Genomic DNA, 23,549 nt, shown 5'->3' with positions numbered 1-23,549 from the left:
CTAAAATCAAAAGAGCAATTTTCTGTTTTTTATTTTTTTTAATTATGAGGCATAAAACCAAAAAAATAATATTTATATTTTTTAAAATAAGTTCAAAACATTTCAAAATATCATTTCATTTAGAAACGTAACAAATTAATTAGAAAAATAAAAATAATATGTTAAAATAATATGACCGACATTTTTATCTATTTTAAAAAAAAAAACTTGAATTGCTAAAATTTGATAGTTTATTCATATGTACGTTCTAGCTTTATTAAGTGAAAATAACAAATTTTGAATCTCAAATAATTTTGACACATAAATTTTTATTTATTTTTCTCAAATCATTTAGAAAAAATTCTAAAAAAATTATGTGATAAACAATCATATTTAATAATACAACCACCCATTTTTATGACATTAATTTATTTTTTTATCATTTTGGCACGAACATTAAATTGTTTTAGTTTATTTTTTAACTATTTTTTATGTTAAACTTGGGATAAATTATATTGATTCCTCTGTAATTTTATTACCAATAATCAGTTATAAACTATAAAAAAAAAACAATAATTTGAAGAGAATAATACAAAAGAAAAATAGTAATAATAATTAAGAAATTAATTTTTCGCGTTGGAAATGCAAAATAATGAGTTCAAAAGTATTGAAAATGATAAATATATATTCTTAAAAGTACATTGTATTGATAAAGATTAAGAAAATATGTAAAGTTAAATTAATTAGGTTTTATATAAGTGAAGACTATTTTGTAAATAAAGAAAATATTAAAATTTAATTGAGTAAATTTCAGTCTAAATTGGTGGGATATAGAAACAAAATAAATACATGAAAAACACATGAAAATAAGAAGAAAAAAAACACAAAATTGTTATAAGAAATATATTATCAAAGACACTCGATAAACGACGATTATGTAATATTACTATCTATAAACCGTTTTGAAAGAATAAATAATATATCAATTTATATATTTAAATAACCGTCATTGTTGACCTTTAAGCTTTATTATTGTGGGTGATTTCTTCGAGAATAAGGTTAGTACATCAATGGCGAATTCAAGATTTTTTTTACCCTGGGTTGTATAGTTTATAAGGATTTTTTTTAATGTATTACATTATTACGTGTAATAAGTCAACATAGTTTCACGAATATATCTATTAAAATAAAATAAATATACAAAATTTAAAAAGTAATAAGATCATTCGATATAAAAAAAACACAATTAAAATTATATAGCTAAAGAAAGAAAGATTAGGTTAAGAAAATATGTTAAGTTAAATTAATTAAATTCTATATAAGTGAAGACTATTTTATAAATAAAAAAAAAAGATTAGGTTAAGAAAATATGTTAAGTTAAATTAATTAAATTTTATATAAGTGAAGACTATTTTATAAATAAAAAAATATTAAAATTTAATTTAGTGAATTTCAGTATAAGTTTGGTGGAATATAGAATTAAAACAAACACATGAAAATAAGAAAAAGAAAAACACAAAATTGTTGTAAGAAATATAAAAAGTTATTTTACTTATAAAATAAATATTATTTATTTATATAACTTAATAGAAGATCCTTCAGAGTTTGATCACCTAACCTTCTTAATAAAATCCGTCCACAAAACCATCTGAACAAATACTTATTTATTTAGAATACATATATATTTATATATAATTGTAGAAGCTTACCCTGGGCTACAACCCCACCATTGAATCTATGAGGTTAATTAGTTTATATTATTCCCCGTCTAATTAATGAATCGCGTTAATTCAAGAAAATGGTTAATTTCGGTCTTCTTTTTCTTGTACAGAATTACCATCAAACATGGCGTCTACCTCTTTTCAACAACAAGAAAATGAAGAACACGAAGGAATCATCGTTATTGATGTATGGAACCATAACTTCAAAGAAGAGATTGCAATAATCACCAACATAATTAAGGAGTTCAAGGTGGTGACATTTGATACAGAATTTCCAGTTACCCTAATCAAAGTACCATCAAACGCTCCTAAATATACATTATTGCCATATGCTGGAATGAGAGAAAACGACGATAAGGGAAACCTCCCTAAAGATGAAAATGAAAAAGATATTATCTGGCAGTTTAATTTTTCTGATTTTGACCCAGATAAATCTTTATCGAACCCCCGATTGGGTGCATTTGGTGAAACGCTGAGAATGTCTTCATGGCTGTTCCGATATGGCTTACGTTATTAAACTGTTTACGAAAAAGGATCTTCCTCCAACTTATGATGACTTCATGAGTTTAGTAACATTTTACTTCCCTTGTTTTGTGGAATGTAAAATTTATTTCAAATTTATTCATGGGTGGCAATACGAAAATGGGTTAGAGTTTGTATCAAACAAATTAGGAGTGAAAAGAACCGGGAATTCCTAGAGTTTGTATAAACAAATTAGGAGTGAAAAGAACCCGGGATTCCTCATCAGGCTTCTTCTGACTCACTTCTTATGTATTTTTTAAATTAATGGACGACGGAGTTTGGTTGATTTAGCGTTTACAAGCTGTCTCGCAAACTCAATTTTCTCTCTATCTCCCTCCTTAATCTCAGAGTTTTTCTCTCTAATCATTTTTAAATATTTTTTTATTCATTTTCTCTTATCTATTTCATTAATTTCTAATCATTTTATTCATTATCTCTCATTAGTTTAATTTCTCTCTAATCATTTTATTCATTATCTCTCATCTATTCCATATATTTATAACATTTTTATATATTTATATAAAATTATTATAATAAAAAAACCAAGAGATCAAGTCTCCAACTTCCAATCTAAATTTTCAGAAAATCCGTCATTAAAGCTCAAACTTGCTGGATTTTTCGAAATTCTATGTAAGGCCTTAAGGCTTGAATCTAAGGATCCCCAAAACTACATTAAGGTCTAAGGAGTGTTCTCCAACACTTGTTAAGCTTTAAATCATCCTTAAATTCATACTTCCAGTTTTAAATTGAAATTTTTATATTTCAGTTTTCATTAGTTTGTGTGCTTTCTGGTTCTTGAATTTAATGATTGGAAATCGATCTTAGTATCATTTATGAGCTTTTTGTGAAATCCAAAACCGATCAATCGGTCTTAAAAAGAAAAACTCAAATTTGAAATTGAAAAATCCAAAAATCATGATTTATATTCTTGAGTTAATCCTCAAGAATAACAACTTAAAAGGCTTCCCATCATGTTTTTAATGATGTTGGACAACTACTTGGATCATGTTTGATCCATCCCGATCATGTTTGAGCAAAATCAAAATTTATAAAATAAATGAAAATCTTGAGTTCTTGAATTGATTCAAATGAACAATCAATGTTCATATTTTGGTATCAATCATGTATATGAAATATAAGGAGTCTGTTGGAAAGCTCTTTACACTTCAAAACAACTTTAAAACCAAAAACTTGATATTTGGCCATAAACTGTTTTGAATGAATTAATCATCACCCATGTCGATTGCTAATTTGAGATGATGTTTTAAATGTTCATAGGAGTTTTGTGAAGCTACCAAGGCCCTTGGATCAAAGAATCTAAGCCTCCATCAAAATTGTTAAAACCTGCAATTTTGATGTTCTTAAGGACTAACAAATCTGACCAAGAACTAAGAGATCCAACCGAAGATCTTCGGCCAGGACTGAGAAATCTAACATATGACCAATATGTCCGACCAAAGCTTTTCAACTAGAACTGAGAGGTCTGACCGATGTTCTTCATCGAGGACTGAAAGGTCCGACCAATGTTCTTCATTTAGGACTAAGTGGTCCGACCGAAGATTTTTACATCTAACAGAAAAGTCAGACCTAAGATTGAGGAGTCTCACACCGGACCAAAAACTCCTAAACCCAAGACCGATGACTTTCATCTAAGACCGAGAAGTCAAACCTAGGACCGATGAGTTTCACACCGACCGAGATATCCCGAACCTAGGACTAATGACTTCCACATATGACTGAGGCGTCTGAACGAGAACCCTTAGCACCCCCAACTGAGGGACTCCCGCACCCCGACTGAGGATCCCGAACCCGGACTAAGGGGTCTTCGACCTAGGACCGAGGGCTCTTAGCCCCCGACCGATAAAATGAACCCATGACCTAAGACACCGGTCATAAGGCTTGTTTGGTTCCCATTTTCAAATTAAAAAATTATTTTTGTAATTTTAGAACTTCAAATCATTTTCTAAAAATCCCGAAAAATTATAAAATAATTTCAAATTTTTTAGATATTTCCACAAAAAAATGTTTTGACAAAGGCTTGTTTAGGATTTATTTTTAAACCCTAATGTCTTTTTAAACTGATGTTCTTCAGGTATTTTCCTCTCTAGTCATCATTAGTAACATGTACCAACATTTAAATAATTGTTGTTATAATTCTGTAAATAACACTAAAACATACGCATGTCTAGGATCAGAAGGATAATCGGTTATAATAAAACGTTATACAACCGATTTTCAAAAACCAAATTTATAAAGTAGAGACCGTTTTAAATGAGTATAGGGGATGAATCACAAAAATCTTTCACGGTTATCATCAAACTAAGAATTAAAAAAAACTCTGACTAAAAATACTTTTATACACGTATGTCAGTTTATTGATTTTCAAAAATTAATTGACGACTCTGTTTTCAAATAAATAATATTTAAATTAATTAGTTTTGATTAATTTAAACAACGAATTTCTAAAAAATCAAATTATAATTTGATTATTGCAAATCCCCATATTATTATAATTTGAACTCAAAATTAATTTTTTTAATTAAATTTCATAAGTTGTCATAAATTATTTAAAGTCTTTTAAAACAATGTTTTATTATAAAAAAGAATCCTGGCATGCAAACCGATGTTGAATTCTCGAACTTCGAGCTTCCATGGAACCAAAAGGGGTTTTATGAGGGTTCCAGCGGTGAAAAAAGGATACAAAGCTTGCCTAATTTTTATCGTGTATGTTCGTTCTTCTTAATGAGTTTTTTCCATGCTTATTTATGTGGTTACAAAAAAAGATCGATCATCGAATCACTTTTATAAGAAACATTTAAATATGCTAAGGAAGCTACCAATTAATTGTTAATGGTTATATTTTTCATACAGTTGTATGATTGCGAATTAGTTGTTGCTAAGAGCCAGTTCTACAACAGAACATGTGGGGAAATATCAATTTATTACCCGTTTGGTACCACTGAAGCATGTTATTTAGCTAACGACACCTACCATGGTCAAAGCTTTCATTTGACATGTAAGGACAATGGCGAATTATATTGGTGGACTGAAGAAGAAGTAACCACTCATCCAACATTCCAAATCAGCCAAATCAATGTTTCTACTAGACATGTCAAAATTTTAATGAACAACATTGAAGAAGACTGTTATAATGAGTCTGGGAAACTTCAATCCATCCGAATAAATGATCGGTGGACCATAGGTTCATTCGTTGTGTCAACTATAAAAAACAAGTTCACAGTTTTGGGATACGATACATATGGTCAAATGGAGAACCAAAATAATGGCATGACGTTTTTCACCGTCTGTACGTCCTACTATCCTATTATGCCAACCTCTAACTTTCAAGACAGAAGGTGTGATGATTTAGGGTGTTGTCAAGTCTCGATATTCAAAATACAGTCTTTGAGAAATAAAGTTCTCAATTTTTACAATCATTCCAAGGTGGTCGGCTTTATTCATTGTGGTTACGCTTTTATTGTGGATAGAAGCGTCTACCATTTTTCAAGCAAGCATCTCAAGAAAATTTTTTAACTCATAAATACAAAATTTTTGTTTTAAATAAAGAGAAGATGAAAAGTATATACCTCAAACAATTTCGTTTGGAAACACATCATTTTCTTTTATGATCTTAATTGGATCTCGAACAACTAAAATTATCTTCATTTTGTCGTTAATACTTCCTCATATTTCTGGATCGTAGTTCACATCTTTAATAACACATTTATCCTCGTAATCCTCGTTAACAACTTCCTCTTCCTCATCATTTTCTCCATCAATACATTTTTCTTATTTCTCATTTTCTTCATTAACACTTTGATATTCATTTTTTTCCTTGATACATTGATCTCTAATATTCTCCTTTGTAGGTGGTTCAAAACCTCATATTGAAAAGTATCATCTTCTTCATTATCACATTCATCTCTAATGACATTATTTTTTTCATCACTTATTTCTTTATCTCTAATAGTGTCATTTTCTCTATCACTTATGTCTTCATCTCTAAGACTCGAACTCGAAGGGATATAACTTTAATTTTTTGCATTGAATAATTTAGGAGTCGAGCGCACCAATGACTTTGTCATTGCATCATTTCGTCGTTTGATTCTTCTAGTATAATATCTAGAAGTTTGTTTTTGAAATGGACGAAATCTTACTCTATTTTGATTTATATTCTTCATTATAACTAAAAAAAATACATATATTATAATAATTAATTTTTTATAAAAATTAACAAATAGTAATTCAACAAACATGTTATGACATTATTTATATATAACATAATTTTAAATCCTAATTTATAAACTTATAATCTAATAACTATCATATTAATTACTAGTTTTCTAAGTAACAGAGATTAAATATTTTAAAACTAAATTTCTAATTTCCTTGAATTGATACTAAATAACTAAAATCTATCATAAGCATTAAGTATTCACAATAACATATTAATTACTAATTTACTAAATACCTAATTCAAAAAAATCAGTATAGTTATAATAAAATATTTAAGTATATAAATTAAAATATAATTAAAAAAATGACCTTAAAAAATTTGAGAAATAATTCAAAAATTAGAAAAATTTTAATAAAGTTAAAGTATATTATGTAGAATTTATAAGTATAAGAAGTTTATATAATTTATAAGAATATATATTAATTTAAGTAGATTATAAAATTTAAAAGAAAATATATTAAATTAAGAAATTTAAAAAGAATAGTATAAAATAATTAAATTGAGATGGTGATGCTTGAAAATATAATAATAAGATTATAGAAAGAGAAAAATATAAAGAAAAAGAAAAGGTAAAAAAAAAGTTACCGTTTAAAAAGGAAAGAAAAAGTAAAAAATATTACAGTAAACTTTTTTTTAATAAGAATTGGGCTGCCCAGGGGTGAGTCTGCCCTAGCACATGGGCTTGCCGGGCTTGCCCCTAGGCCGGCCCTGCATATACTTGCAATCAAAACACTTAATGTTTGGAAGTTCAAAATGGGGTAGACTATATGTGCAAATGCCTCGATAGATACAATGAGAACCCTGACAGGGTTGTTAAGGTACTAACTAATTAATTATACCCACAAAACCTCAATTAAATTACTTTTTTTTATGATTAACCCTATTGTAACGTTCTTGTTATGGTGCAAATATTAACGAATGCAACGACCTAAAGATTAATGACTATGAGAAATCTGTAAGAATGAAAAGAGAAGTCATCAGTGTTCTTGGGATATCATGGCAATGACAAGAAAGGTGGGACTGGTTGTTCAAGGGCTTTCCCATTGGTGGCTATAGTTCTTCTCGATAAGTTATAATTAAATTTAAAAACAATATTTGTTTCAAAATTAAATTTAATTAGACATGTTTGAGTGGCATGCAAATATTGGGATGGGCTTAATATTCTTATTCGTAGTTTTATTTAGGTGTATCATTTAAAAAAAATCTAATGAAAATCAAACAAAGTTTCTTTCAACGAAACGGGGGCTTCATGATGCGAAATCAATGCTCATTGTGTCAAGTATCGTCTTTTACAGAAATTTGCAAGATATTTACCGCCCATGAGTTAGAGGTGGCAACTAAATTATACAATAAAACTAATATCCTCGGAAAAGACGGTTTTGACACTATTTATAAAAAAAAGTTCTTCCAAATAAAATAGTTTTTGTTGTCAAGGTTTCAAAAAACATGTAAAAAGACCACACTGAACAATTCATCCCCGGTGAGAAGAATGGTCAAGTCGAAGAATTCATAAACGAGATCATTATTTTATCGCAAGTCAATCACCGACACATAGTCAAACTACTAGATGTTGTTTGGAGACCGAAGTGCCCTTATTAGTTTACGAGTAAATCTCAAACATAACGTTATACGATCACATACATCATAAAAATGATAAGACCAGTTCTCACTTCATGTCTTCTTGGGAAACTCGCTAGAGAATAACCTCGGAAATCGCCAATGCTATATCCTATCTACATTCGTCGACTTCCATTCCCATCATTCATAAAATATAAAGTATGAAAACATCATCCTTGATGAAAATTATGCAGTCAATGTCTCTGATTTTGGTACATCAAGATTGGTATCCATTGATACAATGGTTTTATCGACAGTGGTGCAAGACACGCTCATATACCTAAACCCTAAGTACTTGCAATCAAGTCAATTGATTGATAAGAGCGATGAGTATAGTTTTGGTGTAATTCTAGCATAATTACTCACTAGTAGGATCGTCCTTCAGCTTGATTGCGATGATTTGAAGGATAAGAATTTAGCAACATATTTTGTCTCTGTATTGAAAGATAACATATTGGCTAAAATTTTAGAAGATAACGTACTCAAACAAAAAACTTTGATCGGATCAAGGAAGTAGCCAATATAACAAAGATGTGTTTGATGGTGAGGGGAGAGGATCGTCCTTCAATGAAAGAGGTGACAATGGAGCTTGAAGGCTTGAAATTAACAAGAAACATCCTTGTATAGAAGACAATACTTGGAGACCGTATGTTTGATTGACACATTAGAAACATCAAACTCATCTGCATTTGAGGAGACAAGTTCATTCGCATTTGGGGAGACAAGCGACCGACATAGAGATGGACTAACATGATACATAAGAAGAATCCAACAAGTCCGTGAAGGTAATTTGGGTTCTTAATTGTTAGAATTTGTCTCAGTTTGAAGTGCACAATGTTTAGCAGATGTCGTTTTTAATTAAAAAAAACATGTGTTAAACATTATATGCACTTGGAACTTAGACAAATTCTAACAACTAATAGTCTGGATTACTTCTCTATACTTATTGGATACCCTATTTATTCTTGTGTATCATGGTATCACATCTCTATGTCGGTCGTTTGACTCCCCAAATGCGAATTAACTAGTTTTCCCAAATGCGAATGAATTTAATTTTTCCAACGTGTCAATCAAATATACGGTCTCCCCAGTGTTGTCTTCCATGCAAGGGTGTTTTCCTATTAATTTCAAGCCTCTGAGCTCTATTACCACCTCTTTCATTGAAGGACGACCATCTCTCCTCACCATCAAGCACATCTTTGTTATATTGACTACTTTTTTGACCCGATCGAAGCTTTCTTGCTTGAGTATGTTATCTTCTAAAATTTCAGCCAATCGGTTATTTTTCAACGTAGAGAAAAAATATGTTGTTAAATTCTTATCCTTTAAAGCATCGTAATCAAACCGAATGACGCTCTTACCGGTGAGTAATTCTGCTAGAATTACACCAAAACTTTACACATCACTCTTGTCGGTTAATTACTTGTTTACTAGTACTCGGGGTCTATGTATACGAGAGTGCCTTTCACCACTGTCGATAAAATCGTTGTATCAATGTATATCAATCTCGATGCACCAAAATCATAGACTTTTTCTGCATAATTTTCATCAAAGAGGATGTTTACAAACTTTATATCTCTATGAATGATGGGAATGGAAACCGACGAATATAGATAGTATATACCATTGACAATTTCCAAGGCTATTCTCAAACGAGTTTCCCAATAAAACATGAGGTGAGAACTAGTCTTATCGTTTTTAGGATGTATGTGATCGTATAAAGTTACGTTTAAAATTTACTCGTAAACTAATAAGGACTCTTCGGTCTCCAAACAACATCTATTAGTTTGACCATGTGTCGGTGATTGACTTGTGATAAAATAATGACCTCGTTTATGAATTCTTCAACTTGACCCTTCTTCTCGCCGGGATGAATTGTTCAACGTGGCCTTTTGCTTATTTTTCGACACCTAGACAACAACAATTATCTTATTTGGTAGAACTCCTTTATAAACGGTGTCAAAATTGTCTTCTCCGAGGATATTAGATTTGTTGTATAGTTCGGTCCTACCTCTAACTCATGGGCGGTAAATATCTTTGCAGTTTCTGTAGAAGACGACCCTTGACTCGATGAGAGTTGATTTTGCATAATGAAGTTCCCGTTTTGTTGAAAGAAACTTTATCTAAGTTTCATTAGATTTTTATTTTTTTACCAAATGATGCACCCAAATAAACACCATGAATTAGAATATTATGCCAATCCTAGGAGATATTTGTCACTCAAATATGTCTAATTAAATTTAATTTTCATACAAACATTGTTTTCAAATGTTAATTATAAGTTACCGAGAACAATTATAGCCACCAATCCTACATCTCCTAACATTGCCATGATATTCCCATGAGCATTGATGACTCCCTTAATTAATCTTTGGGTCGTTGCATTCGTTAATATCAGCACCATAACAAGAACGTTATAATAGGGTTAATCATAAAAAAGTAAATTAATTGAGGTTTCGTGGGTATAATTAATTAGTATTGTACGAGTGTTTTTCGTTTCGCTTCTCCTTTTAGCATATGCCTTTTGAATTGACATATTTCTTTTGAATTGTCTCGTACATGTTTTAAATCGATACACTCGTAGATGTATCGATCTAATTGACTTTAGAGTCGCCACTTTAATTTACTTCCCAAAGAAACTAAAGAAAACAATTAGAGATTTGTTTTAAGAGTTCGGTGTTTGGTTACGTATTAAGAAAGAGCATACGACGCTATGTCATATATGCCTATCTTTACAGACAGTCTCTACTCTTAAGTAATTGGTCAGTTGATGTTTGAAAGATTGTTACGTTTTCGTTCTGAGTTCAGAACTCTTTTTGCTTGTATGAGAAAATCTTAATCATTTTGCATAGAGACTAATCATATTCATGAGGTATTTGACAAGGATATAACAATAAAAAGCATGTAGCATGATTTCCGAGAGAGAACGAATGAGCGTAAGGGATGAAAATGAGAATTCAAATCAAGGATTAGAAGTTTATTCTTTTGAACAAAGAGAGAAGAGAATGAACTAATCAAAGGTCCAAGTGTTTCCCCTTTTAAAATTTTAAAATTAAAGAAAACTCCGAATACAACACGTTTAAACGAGTCATTTTCAAAAATAATTCTCAAGATTCCAAAAACTTCACATAATAGTAAAGAAATCGAGTTTGGAATTTTCAGAGTTATAGAATTCCGAATATGACACTTCAAGGATAAAAATTTTTCCAAACGGGTCCCAAAAATTATAAAAATAATAATAATGTTTAAAGGAAATAATATTTTTTTTAATTTTTGGGAAATTTTGAAAGTGGTTTGAATCTTTGAATCCTCATTTTAAAGTTGTTTGTTAAAGCTGGAAAACAAACATGATCTTAAATTTATTTTATTTTTTAAAGTTTTAAATTAAAATAAAAGGAAAAGAAAACCCAGGGGCCCAATTGAAAGGAGGGAAGGTGTTCAGGGACTACTTTAATTTCGAATTAATAAATTAATTCGAAATTAAAGTTTTCAGGTTATTTTAAAAATAAAAGAGGCCCAGGGGGCCTCTTTGCAACTTCGACAGAAATTGGAGGAAATGAATATAACAGAATTAAAGAAAGAAAAAGTCTGCCGGCTCTCCGCCCGTCTCCGGCGACTCCTCCGGCGATGGCGATTTCCGGCAACAACAACCTCTGAAGCAACGCGTCACCTGAGTGCCCAATACGACGCATCTCCACGGAGTTGTTCATCTTCATCGCCGCCTTTTCGATTCCTCAACCATCGAAGAACAGAATCAAGATTATTTCCCCAAATCTCAGGGTATTTGAACGGGCGTCGTCCTGTACCTCTTCTACCTCTGGATCGGGAATTTCCCAGTCGCGACGGTTCGTCTCGTCGCCTGGAACTCTTCTGCACTTTGGAGCTACGCTTACACTACTCACACAATCAAAGAACACCTTAAAGAACGACTGAAGAAAACAGTCTGTACTTTCTTTCTTTTGTCGAATACTTCGATTTCTCAATTTCAGCAGACGTGGACTGGAATCCTAAAACAGAAAGCACTCTAATCCTAATCTAAATCCAATCTATTCTTAATCAATGCATCTAACAGATAATGTTTAACCAATACAGTATATTCATTCATTGCAACAGGTAATCAACTAATGCATTTAATCGAACTTTCAATAAGTAAATGGCATCTGTGTACAGAACCGATGCCTCAATCAAGTTGTAACAAGCTACATTAGATTGGCGACTCACCTGAATGAAGAAAGGAGGCAGACCCGAAAAGGAAGAACTGAATTCTTCAAAAATGCCGGAAGTTCGGGTAGACGTTCTTCTGTTCCTCTTGTTTTTTCTCCTCCTCTGATGCGATCCTCTTCCTCAAATACTATCCAAGTACGGAGTTCGGCCCTTCATTAAAGCCAGGTCCAAATGAAGGAAAAAGTTTGGTCAATTCCATCTACCCATATGCTCTCTTCAACAATTTGTTCAAGTTATGTCCAAATATGGTCAAGTGAAAGAGATATTTAATTATTAAAATCATTCCTAGTACATGTATCTAGCTATCACACTTATTATATATTCAAACTTTATTTTTCAAACCTTATTTTACTTTCCATGTGTCCATTAATTATTAAAATCATTCCTTCATTGCTGCAAATGTTCTAGCAATTGAAACAACTTCCTATAAACCAGTCACAATAACAAATCTTGTCAAGAACACTATACATCATTCATTAGAACCGGCTCAATATTTGTTTCAAATATAAAGACAAAAAAATCTGACCCCATGATGGGCATTAGGAAATATTCTTTGTAAAATTCTTTATATCAATAACACCTTTCAGCTGTTGGAGTGCAATAGTAATTAAAGCTCCCTCCATGAAAGCCAACAATGGCATCATCAGAAAGAAAGTCAGTCAAGAAACCCAACCTAGATTCAGAAGTAAAAAAAACAAATTCAAAAGGTTTGGTTTGGTTCTATAAGAAGAGCTTATCTAAAGAAGCCAAGTGTTGCTTTTCTTAATAATATATTTTGCTCTCGCAGCAGGGAAGAGGATCCTTGCTACATTAATAGACTTATTTTATTAGATTCTTTGTGGATAAGACGTGTAAGTTATTAACTATTTATTCTACTAATCTCATTTTAATAAATAAAACATGTATTGTTTTAATTATTTGTCTTCATTTACTTAATATATTTTCTCAACACACAATATTAAGAAAATTGATCTATCCTTGAAAAATATGTGAATTTTAAGGATGAAGGGAATTGTGGTTTAAATTGACAATGTTATTAATAAGTATTCTAAAAAAAAATTAAGATATGATATTATATGTGAATGATTAAATGCTGATTCTAACTGATAGAGTAAGTGTCAATTTATATTTGGTAAGGTAAAGAACTCTTATACTTACATTTGTTTTTTTAATTTACAATTTATCTCTTTATGAGCATCAAAATTATTTGTGAAAACAAAAAGGTCTTTTCAACGTGGCATAAAAGTCATTACTTTACGTTCAATTAACATTAAAACTTCTAATAATTCGACGTTGCACAAAAGTTAATGTTTTACGTTCAGTTAACACTAAAAAGGCTATTTCTAATAGGGTGGAAAAATTATTCTAAGTATTTTAACACTAAGTTTGATATATATAGAGAGTATAGTTTGAAAAGATAAATTAGAATATTAGACAAAAGAAAATGAGGTAAAATACATGTTTATTAATTTTAAATTTCAATATTCTTAACTTTTTCAATAAAATAATATAATTTTTATGTAGGTGATTATAATTTTTTTTTTATCGATTTTACTATTATCTTCTAATGTGATTTTCTCTTTATTTTACTATATTTTTGTTTTTTTTAAATGTGAATTTGATAAATAGGGAATGAATATTATAAATGCATTTAAAATGAGATAAAATATATATTTATGTATTATAAATTCTGACATATTTACTTTATTTAATAAAATAATATAGTTTTATTTTATATATATATATATATATTTATTTTTATTATTTAATTATGTGATTGTTTTCTATTTTACTATTAGTTTATAATATTTATCAATTTAATTGACTATTTATTAAATGTCATTTAGAAATATGTAATTTTTATTATTAATTTTAAATTGAAATGATGTCTTTTAAAATTATAATATAAAATATCTATTGCATAATTTATCTGAGTCCATTAGTATAATTGTTACATAGATTGAAAAAATCTTACCTAGTATAATTTATATCTCATCTTATTAAAATCGGATTTTCTTTTCATACCAACTCCATACTTGGATATTCTCATTTTAATTCTTATCATTGTTGTTGGAGTCTTGTTGGAGCTTGCGAGTTTGAATATCTAAATCATAATTACTGCTTTAAGATGAAAGAGAATTTTTTAAAATTGAGAAGAAACCAAACTTAATTTAGAAGAAACAAAACCAGGATATTCCCATTCTAGTTTGTTAACGTTTGCGAGTTTCTAATTTTTTACTTTCTCTCCTATGTTGAAAAAAAATATGATACAAAGTTATTAATAAGTTAACATTGCTACTGTTTTATTATTTTATTAACTTTCTTTTATGTAACATTATTTGAAAATTAATATTGTTTCAAGATGATAATATAATTATTTTTTTTTAAAATTAATAAAAAAAGTAAAATGTGATTTCATTTAATTTCTTTAGTAAAAAAAGGGACTTTTTAATAAACTTTTAGATCATAGTATACAAAAAAACAAAATAGGTGATCAATTTTTGTACCACATATTTTATTTTTTGACAAAACAATAATAAAAATAAGATAACTATAAACAGATTAAAAAAAAAAGTAACTATCAAAATTGAGTACATTATCATGTATTTAGTTTGATGTAAAAACATTGAACAAAATCTTTTGAAGTTTTCTCTGCAATGTTTATAAAATTTATTATTTGTTAAAAAAAAAGAAATAAATTTAATTAAATTAAAATTATGCTTTCCACAATCTGTGTTTATAATACTAAAACTGTGTTTTTTCCTCTTAAATTAGAAAATTAGCATCATCCCTAACAAGTAACAAGCAGACCTCTTGATTAAAGTTTAGCAATCCTCTATTTACTTGAGTCTTAAGCTACTTTAATGAGTCAATATTTATTGTTAATATGATAAACTTGGATATTTGAATTCTTCAATGATGCTAACTTATCTTTTCCTGAACATTAAGTAAATTAGAGATTAATTAGCATATCCATTTGATACAAGTACAAGAAGCAAAGAGCTAAGGGGAAGGAAAAATGACCAAAGGATCCAATCTTAGCAATGAAATAAAATAAAATGGGCAACTTTGTTTGCTTCTCTTCCAATGCATTGCGGTTTTCAAGTAAGGCTTCTTTGGATGTAGTCGCGGAAACACAAAAATGCACTTTTTTCAGTCATCTATCACAACAACCGCGTATAGGGAAACAAACAAGGCAAATGAACAATCAATAATACCAACACCCGAATTCAATTTTCAACACTTTTCATGGTCCTGCGAGGGGAACACACCTGCGAACGGCATCTGCGACAGTGAGAAACATGTTCTCCTCCCCAATCAACTCTACAAATTTTGACAAATGCAGCTTCTCTGTCACAACAGGTCCAGGATTTGCTACAGCAAGCTGTTGTTTTTGTTTCAATTCAACACAAACAAACAATCAATCATAAGTGTATGTAACCACTCTTGTCATTTGAATTATCTTAATGGGTTAGCTTGTTTGATAGTATAGTGTTATTTGGAAATAAACTTGGTTTTAGAAGAAAAAATACATTGTTTGATGTAAAAATTAGGTTTTTTTGGGGTAATTTAATATTTTGGTTGATGATTTGAAGGATGAAGAGATTGATTGAATAAAGGGTTATTTTTGGATTCATCAAACTAAGGCCCTAATTACCTTGATTTCTTTTTTATGCAGAGACTGGTGTAACGCGAACCACGCTTCCAATCCGTGAATGCCACTAGTATCTATGTCGGTAACAGCTACAACAAAACAAAACAAACATCAATTCCCGAAACAACAAATGTTTTCTTTAGGGTATAACGCAAAGAACAGCAGCAGCTCTTACGCGACATCTCGATTATCACATATTGAATTCTCTGGTCCTTATCTTTAATCAGTTCTTCCTCCTCAGTTAGCCACCTCAAAGTCCTAGACAAAATTATGAACTCCCAATGTTTATATTATGAGATAAGAAAACAAACAAAAAACAATACTACCCGAATATACCTCTCACAGATATAGTTAGCATTTGAAAAATAGATCCCGGAATCAACCCTAACAATCAACAGCCCCGGAATCCTAGATGCATCTGGATACTGCAATACATTTCTGTATACCGAAGTTCTCGGAATATTCCCCAGCAAAGCAATCCGAGGCCTAGTCACTTATAAAAGAATTTTCGCAAACGATATGCATACCTGTAGATAGATTTTTCTGCATATTAAAATTCGCACTTCAAACAAAAAACATTTGATCAAAAACTTACAGAAATTAAGAAGCCAATCTCAACAGAAATGAAGACGACACCAAAGAAAGCTCCCATGCAGGCAAGGAAGTCGAACTTATCGATTTTCCAAATAAGTTTAATTGCATCGATGTCTATTAATCCAAGCACGGCATTAATAATGATGGACGCTAGAATTGCGTTCGGGGTGTACTTAAAAAGAGGTGTTATCACTTCCAAAGTCAACATAACCACCATCGACATCACAATATTCGACACTGCTGTATGGCATCCCGCGTAGTAATTCACAGCCGATCTCGAAAACGATCCTGCCAAACGAAATTAAAAAGAAAAGATCAATTGAAATGTGACGAATAAGTAGAATATTATTTTAGTTTTATTAATGATCGATCTTATATATCCTCAGATAATAATACCTGTTGTCACGTAGCAAGATGACATCGAGCCGATGATGTTCATGGTTCCTAACGCTACCATTTCTTTGTTCCCATCAATATGGTAGTCCTTCATTGCTGCAAATGTTCTAGCAATCGAAACAGCTTCCTATAAACCAACCACAATAACAAATTTGTCAAGAACACTATACATCTTTCAACCAACAATAGACAACGCTCGATCAACCCTGCAATAACACCAATCCTGAAACCCACAAATAAATGTTTGCCAGAGAAGAAGATTTTCTGGACAGATGAAGGATTGATGCCCTGTGGGATATGACCCACCTAACAAAAGATGACAGCTTGTTACTAATAGTTTTCCTTTTGTTGGTTAATAATTGCATTCAATTTAGAGATTACTCACAATTTGGACACCTTTCTTATCCGCACGAAAACCATAAACACAAGCTGTCGATATGATAACTGAAATCAAAGGGGCAATTGCCGGAACCCAAAAGAGTTTCTTGTTCTTCTTTCCCTGAATAACCACCGCACCGCCATGAGAAAAAGAAAAAAAAACAGATAAAGCTTACTAAAAAGAAAGAAACCAAATCTTACAATGAACTTGGCGAGAAGAAGAAAAGCCAAGAACGATACACCTATTAGTATCGTCTCCCAATTCCACTGCCAAGAATAATTCAAAAAAATCAAAACTATCATTAGAACCGGCTCAATATTTGTTTCAAATATAAAGACAAAAAATCTTACCCCATGATGGGCATTATGAAATACTGATTTCAGGACATGAACTATATCCGTCTTTTTTGTAAAAACCTTTATACCAAAAAGACCTGTTGGAGTGCAATAGTAATGCAGCTCCTGCCATGAAGCCAACAATGGCAGCATGAGAAAGAAAGTCAATCAAGAAACCCAACCTGGATTCAGAAGGAAAAAAAAAAAATTAGATTTCAAAAAGGGTTTGAATTGGTTCAATAAGAAGAGCTTACCTAAAGAAACCAAGTGTTGCTTGGGTGATTCCCGCAAAGAATGTAGCTGTAAATGCAAGACTAAGGTAGTTGGCTTTGTCTTTAACTGGATCAATCTCCTTTTGCAGCAAGGTTCCAAGAAGTAGAGACACAACAGCAACTGGACCAATGGCAATATCTCTTGAGCTTCCCATGAATGCATAAACCAAAGGAGGAACAAAACTGCTGTCTGCAACCACCATTAACCGATTTTTTTTGTAAGAATCTCTCTAAATCTCATATATAATCTTAAATCATCTGTTTCTGAAATTTCTTACAAAGGCCATATTACACAGGAAGGTTTGCAAGCTTTGCATATCCAATATCCTGAGAAAAAAAAATAATAATAATTCAGATTAAACAGACATTTTTTGCAGAAATAACAAATAGTGCATTTTTAAGCATTATCGTACCTGAGGAATACAAAGACTTGCAATGGTAAGTCGAGCTATGAAATCGCCTTTGAACTTGGTGAGATTGTAACCCCTTGCCCAATCTAGAAAAGGGAAAACAGATCTCAAGCCAAGAACAAACTTTCTCGAAGTTGATACATCCTTGAAAGAACGCAAAGGATCATCCGGGAAAAATGTTTCCTTGACAATGGACTTGAATTCAGTAAAGAGACCCTGCTTTGGAGGCTCTTTGACTTTGTAAGAGTACGGAATTACCCCTGGCTCATCCCTGATTTACTCGTCATTCCTTCCATTAACCATCTTCGAAGTAAACAAGAATGGCCACCTTTACCACCCCTATCAAAAACAAGAGAATAAAACAAATGAATGCATAGTTTTGGCAGTTAGTGAGTAATGAAATGAAGTTAGCTGAACAAATGAAGTTTCGACCGACACCTTTAATATGTTAGGTATGAAAATGAAACAATCCTACATGCATTAATTAGCCTTTGATATCACTTACATCATATCAGATTAGACCTTCAATATGATGTTAACTGAAAGACTTACCTGTTTATACATTTTTATATAGTTGAGGAACAAAATACTCATTGATAGTAAAAAACCCTTTCAGTTTTTAAAATCTGTTCTACAAAATGAAAGGCGGATTAGTTTCAAAAGATAAATTTTCATATTTAAAAAGAAGTGAGAATGTTTTCATTGATGCAAAGCCAACGCGAAAGTTGCATTAACCATGTGGAAAAATCAGATCATAACCCTACAAGTCATGACATCTTTGGTATGAGTTAAGTTTTCATATTTATACTCAGCCAAATACGTACTCAAGCATTCAAATAAGCAAGAAAAATCCATGGGGCAAGAAAAAACAATATGAGAAAGACATGACAAACATCATTCTTCCCTCAATTCCCACTAAGAACGTTCTGATTTTAAGGAGATGCATGACTCTGGGGTAATGTTAGCCACCTCGGTAATAAACCCGGGTCATAAAAAAACATCCTTCTTCCCTTTTTCATGTAAAATCCTAATCTTCTCAAATGAGACAAATGTGAATTCCTAATGAATGTTTTTCTTTCTTGCAAAGCAAGAAAGTAATGTGAATTACTGGATTAAAACTACTTAACCAAGTTATTATTTCATAATCACAAAAAAAGATAAATCTTCCTCGAGTGAATAACCCATGATTGCTACTAAATAAGAGTATTAAGGACTAATCAAATGCAAGTTGAAGATTCAGTACAATAACTGGAGTTTGATATGATCACTGCACTACTTACTTAGTTTAATGTTCTTAATCCTCTCCTAATCCAACTAATTTGGTTGTATCTACATACACTGATCTCTTTCAAATAACTATCTGGCATGAACGTGGTTCTGTCAAACATCATGAATCTTTGTTTTACAATAGAACCAATAAAAAAATGATCAAAGCTAAGACTCGTTCGTGGAATTGAAAAACAGCAATTAAAGATTGGTAGTAGTTAATAAACATAAATGCAAATAAAGTAATATTAGTTGAAACCTTGTTCTTTTAATAATCCCATATTTCGTTGTCAATGTGTGTATTTTTCTTTGCCTCTCAGCTGTAAACCTGGTAAACTCAGCTGACCTAAGGGTGATATGCCAGGAAAGCGTCCAGGTTCATTGAATCTGGAAAGAACAGTCTTCCGAATATTTTATTCCATATTTCAGATCCAAAATACATTATAAACCCTAGTTGGGTGATAATTGGGAAGATGGATTGCTTTTAGTGGGAAGCAACACATTAATTTAGAGAGATAAGTCGAAGAAGAAGGCGTCGAATACGGAAAACGATGGCTGGTTACAGACGTGGGTGTACAGGATGATGGCAAGTTCTTGGTCAAGGCGTATCCTTTCCAACATTTATATCTTTCAAACCTCTGTTAACATCTACTCTATCTATTGTTATTTCTCTCTAGCATCATCTTCACTATCTATTGTTGTTTCTCTCTAGCATCATCTTCATCAATTATGTATGAAGTTGGTGATTAATCTTTTACATAATTTTAAAAAATAGATATTTTTAATAGTGACATAAATTCACATGTTTCTTTTAATTTTAAAAGTAATACTATCCCCAATATTTTGAATATGTGAAGTTAATATTTTATGATTTATATAATTTATTTTATTTTAATGGTTTAATTTTAATTATATATATTATTTATAAAATTAAATAATTTATTATTTAAGAATGTGTGTAGTTTGAAAATAATAATGTAAATATGAAAGTTTGAAAAAGAAGGAATGTGTGCAAAATAAATAGATTTAGAGTTGACATGTCATGTGACTAGTTGGGTTCATTATAATTCAGATTTGTTTGCAAATTTGTGCTCGTGTTGTGTTCGTGTCGTGTCGACTCGTGATTGTGTCATGATCGTGTAAATTTGTAATTGTGTCGTGCTTGTGTCGTGTCCAACCCACAACTTGAGTGAAATATTATCGTAGTGTGTTATTACGTATCAATATCTTGTTGAATTGTGTTGACTTAACTCATTGTCCAACTTCAGTACTCGAGGTCTAGTTATCCGAGAGTGCCTTGTACCATTGTCGATAATTCCATTGTATCAATGGATATCAATCTCGATGCACCAAAATCATATATACTTCACGACATAATTTTCATCTAAGAGGATGTTTGTAGACTTTATATTTTTATGAATGATGAGAATGGAAGCGGACGAATGTAAATATGATATAGCATTTGCGGTTTCCAATGCTATTCTCAAACGATTTTCCCAAGACATGAGTTGAGAATTGGTCTTATCATCTTTAGAATGTATGAAATCATGTAGGGCTCTATTTAAGATGTACTCATAAACTAATAAGGGAACTTCGGTCTCCAAACAACATCCCGATAATCTATATATATATAATGATGCTTAATTTTTAAAGTGTCCGAATTGGCGGATCGAGAACTGTGGTTAATTTGGATATTTATGTGAGAGTAAATGGATACTTGGGTCAGATTGTAGGTTAATCCACCCATAAATTTAAAACGGTTAAAAATAAAATTAAAAATGCTATAGGTATAGTTCGAATTTGCAACATAACAAAACAAGTATAATCCTTTAATCAACTAAGCTAATAACATTTTATATATTAAATTCAACACCAATTTTGATAAACGCGAGACATTTTAAGAATAAAAGTTCAACTTTTTAACTAACTAATATATATATATATATATATATATATAATGATGCTTAATTTTTAAAGTGTCCGGATTGCCGGGTCGAGAGCTGTGGTCAATTTGGATATATATGTGAGAATAAATTGATACTTGGGTCGGATTGTAGCTTGACCCGTTCATAAACTTAAAACGGTTAAAAATAAAATTAAAAATGCTATCATATTTTTATCTAATTTTTTTATGGTTTTTTATATTATTATTCGTGCAAATGCACGGGATACATGCTAGTTTTACTATGCGTCGGTAATGTATTTGTGATAAAATAATTACCTTATTTATGAATTCTTCGACTTGACCATTTTTCTCGCTGGACATGAATTGTTCAAAGTGGCCAATTTGCATATTTTTGACACTTTGACAACGACGATAATTTTAGGAAGAACACAATTATAAACTGTGCCAAAATTGCCCTCTCCTAGAATGTTAGCTTCGATGTATCAGTTGGTTCCTTCCTCTAACTCATGGACAATAAATATCTTTGCGGTTTCTTTAGTAGACGACCCTGACTCGATGAAAGTTGATTTCGCAACATTAAGACGTCGTTTTGTCAAAAGAAAATTTCTCTCAATTTCATTAGATTTCTTTTCTATACCAAAGGATGCACCAAAATCAATACCATGAAAAAATGATGCTATGTCAATTTCAATACATACATGCCACTCAAATATGTCTAATTAAGTTTAATTTCAAATAAACATTGTTTTCAAATGTTAATTATAACTTACCGAAAACAATTATAGTCACGAGTGTTAAAGTCTTTGAACAATGAGTCCCACATCTAAAATTAAATTAATCTAAAATTAAATTAGTCAAAGTTTTGTGGGTATAATTAATTTGTTATTACCTTTACAACCATCAACATGACATGGGTTCTCATTGTATCAGTTAGAATTGAACATTGTGCCTAGACAGTTGTATCGACTCAGACAATTCATGTTAAACTTTCAAGCATGTCGTGTAGTGACGAAATTCATTCTTTTTCATGTTATATTGTGTCTTAACCCGCTCAAAATATCATGATACACGAGCTCATTCGTTCGTCATAACTCGGGTCAACATGTTTATTTGTTCTGTGTTAACTTGTGTTTACACTTTTGTGTCATTCATTAAACTAGTTAAATATGAAATTTTATAATTTTTAAAATTTTAGATAAATACCACACTATAATTATTAAGATATATTTTTGTTTATTATTATTTTATAATTTTTTTAAAGTAAAGTCATGTTAAATAAAAGATAGAAAAATTATGACTTATTTTTATTCATATAATTTATTCTTTAAAAATATTTATATAATATATTTTATTTATATTATATAAGTTAATTTTATTTATTTATTTTAATTGAAATAGGAAATATGAGTAGAAAATAAATAAATTTAGAGTTGATATGTCATGTGACAAGTTATGCTTATTTCAATTCAAATTCGTTTGCAGACTCGTACTCGTATTGTATTTATGTCGTGCCCACTCATGATCGTGTCATTATCGTGTTAATTTATAACCATTTCGTGATTATATAGTTTCGAACTTGTGTCGTGTCCAACTCACAACCCGAGTGAGATAATATCGTACCGTAGTCTTTGTTGGGTTTTTTGTTTCCTTAGTCCATGAGGAAAAGTCCAGCAAATAGGCCCATCTTGGGCCCCCACTAATTCACTTTATTTGGGAGCAATATAAAAGGGGTGAAAGCTTCTTTTTCAAGAAAGAAGAGCAAAAGAAAGAGAGAGAAAATCAAGAAAGAAAAGAGGAAAAAACTTCAAGTTTCAGCAGCCTTATTGTTTTGATGATTACCGAAGTTTGCACCGTTGGATCGTCCTAATTTTTGGACAACAACTTTACAACTTCTGGGCCAAAATTCTGGACGGTGGAGATCGGATTCTGAGGTCTAGAGGCCGGGGTTTCGTTGCCGGAACAGTAGCAGTTGTTTTTGGTGATATTCTTCCTTTCTTATTCTTTGATTGTTTCTATATCCTTGATGTGCATGTTTC

At 30.9% G+C, this 23,549-nt stretch overlaps 1 protein-coding gene and 1 pseudogene across 1 annotated transcript; one reads left to right on the top strand and one right to left on the bottom strand.

The window, feature by feature from the left end:
• Positions 1 to 1,824: 1,824 nt before the first annotated feature.
• Positions 1,825 to 2,217, top strand: LOC124937710 (probable CCR4-associated factor 1 homolog 2). The gene has a single exon (XM_047478025.1). It carries the CDS (start codon positions 1,825 to 1,827, stop codon positions 2,215 to 2,217), a length of 393 nt encoding a protein of 130 aa, XP_047333981.1.
• A 12,971-nt stretch (positions 2,218 to 15,188) lies between these two features.
• Positions 15,189 to 18,121, bottom strand: LOC124922456 (annotated as a pseudogene).
• Positions 18,122 to 23,549: the final 5,428 nt, after the last annotated feature.

This window comes from Impatiens glandulifera, chromosome 1, assembly GCF_907164915.1.
Source record: "Impatiens glandulifera chromosome 1, dImpGla2.1, whole genome shotgun sequence".
Taxonomy (NCBI): Eukaryota; Viridiplantae; Streptophyta; class Magnoliopsida; order Ericales; family Balsaminaceae; genus Impatiens; species Impatiens glandulifera.
This window is presented reverse-complemented; position numbering and strand designations above follow the sequence as displayed.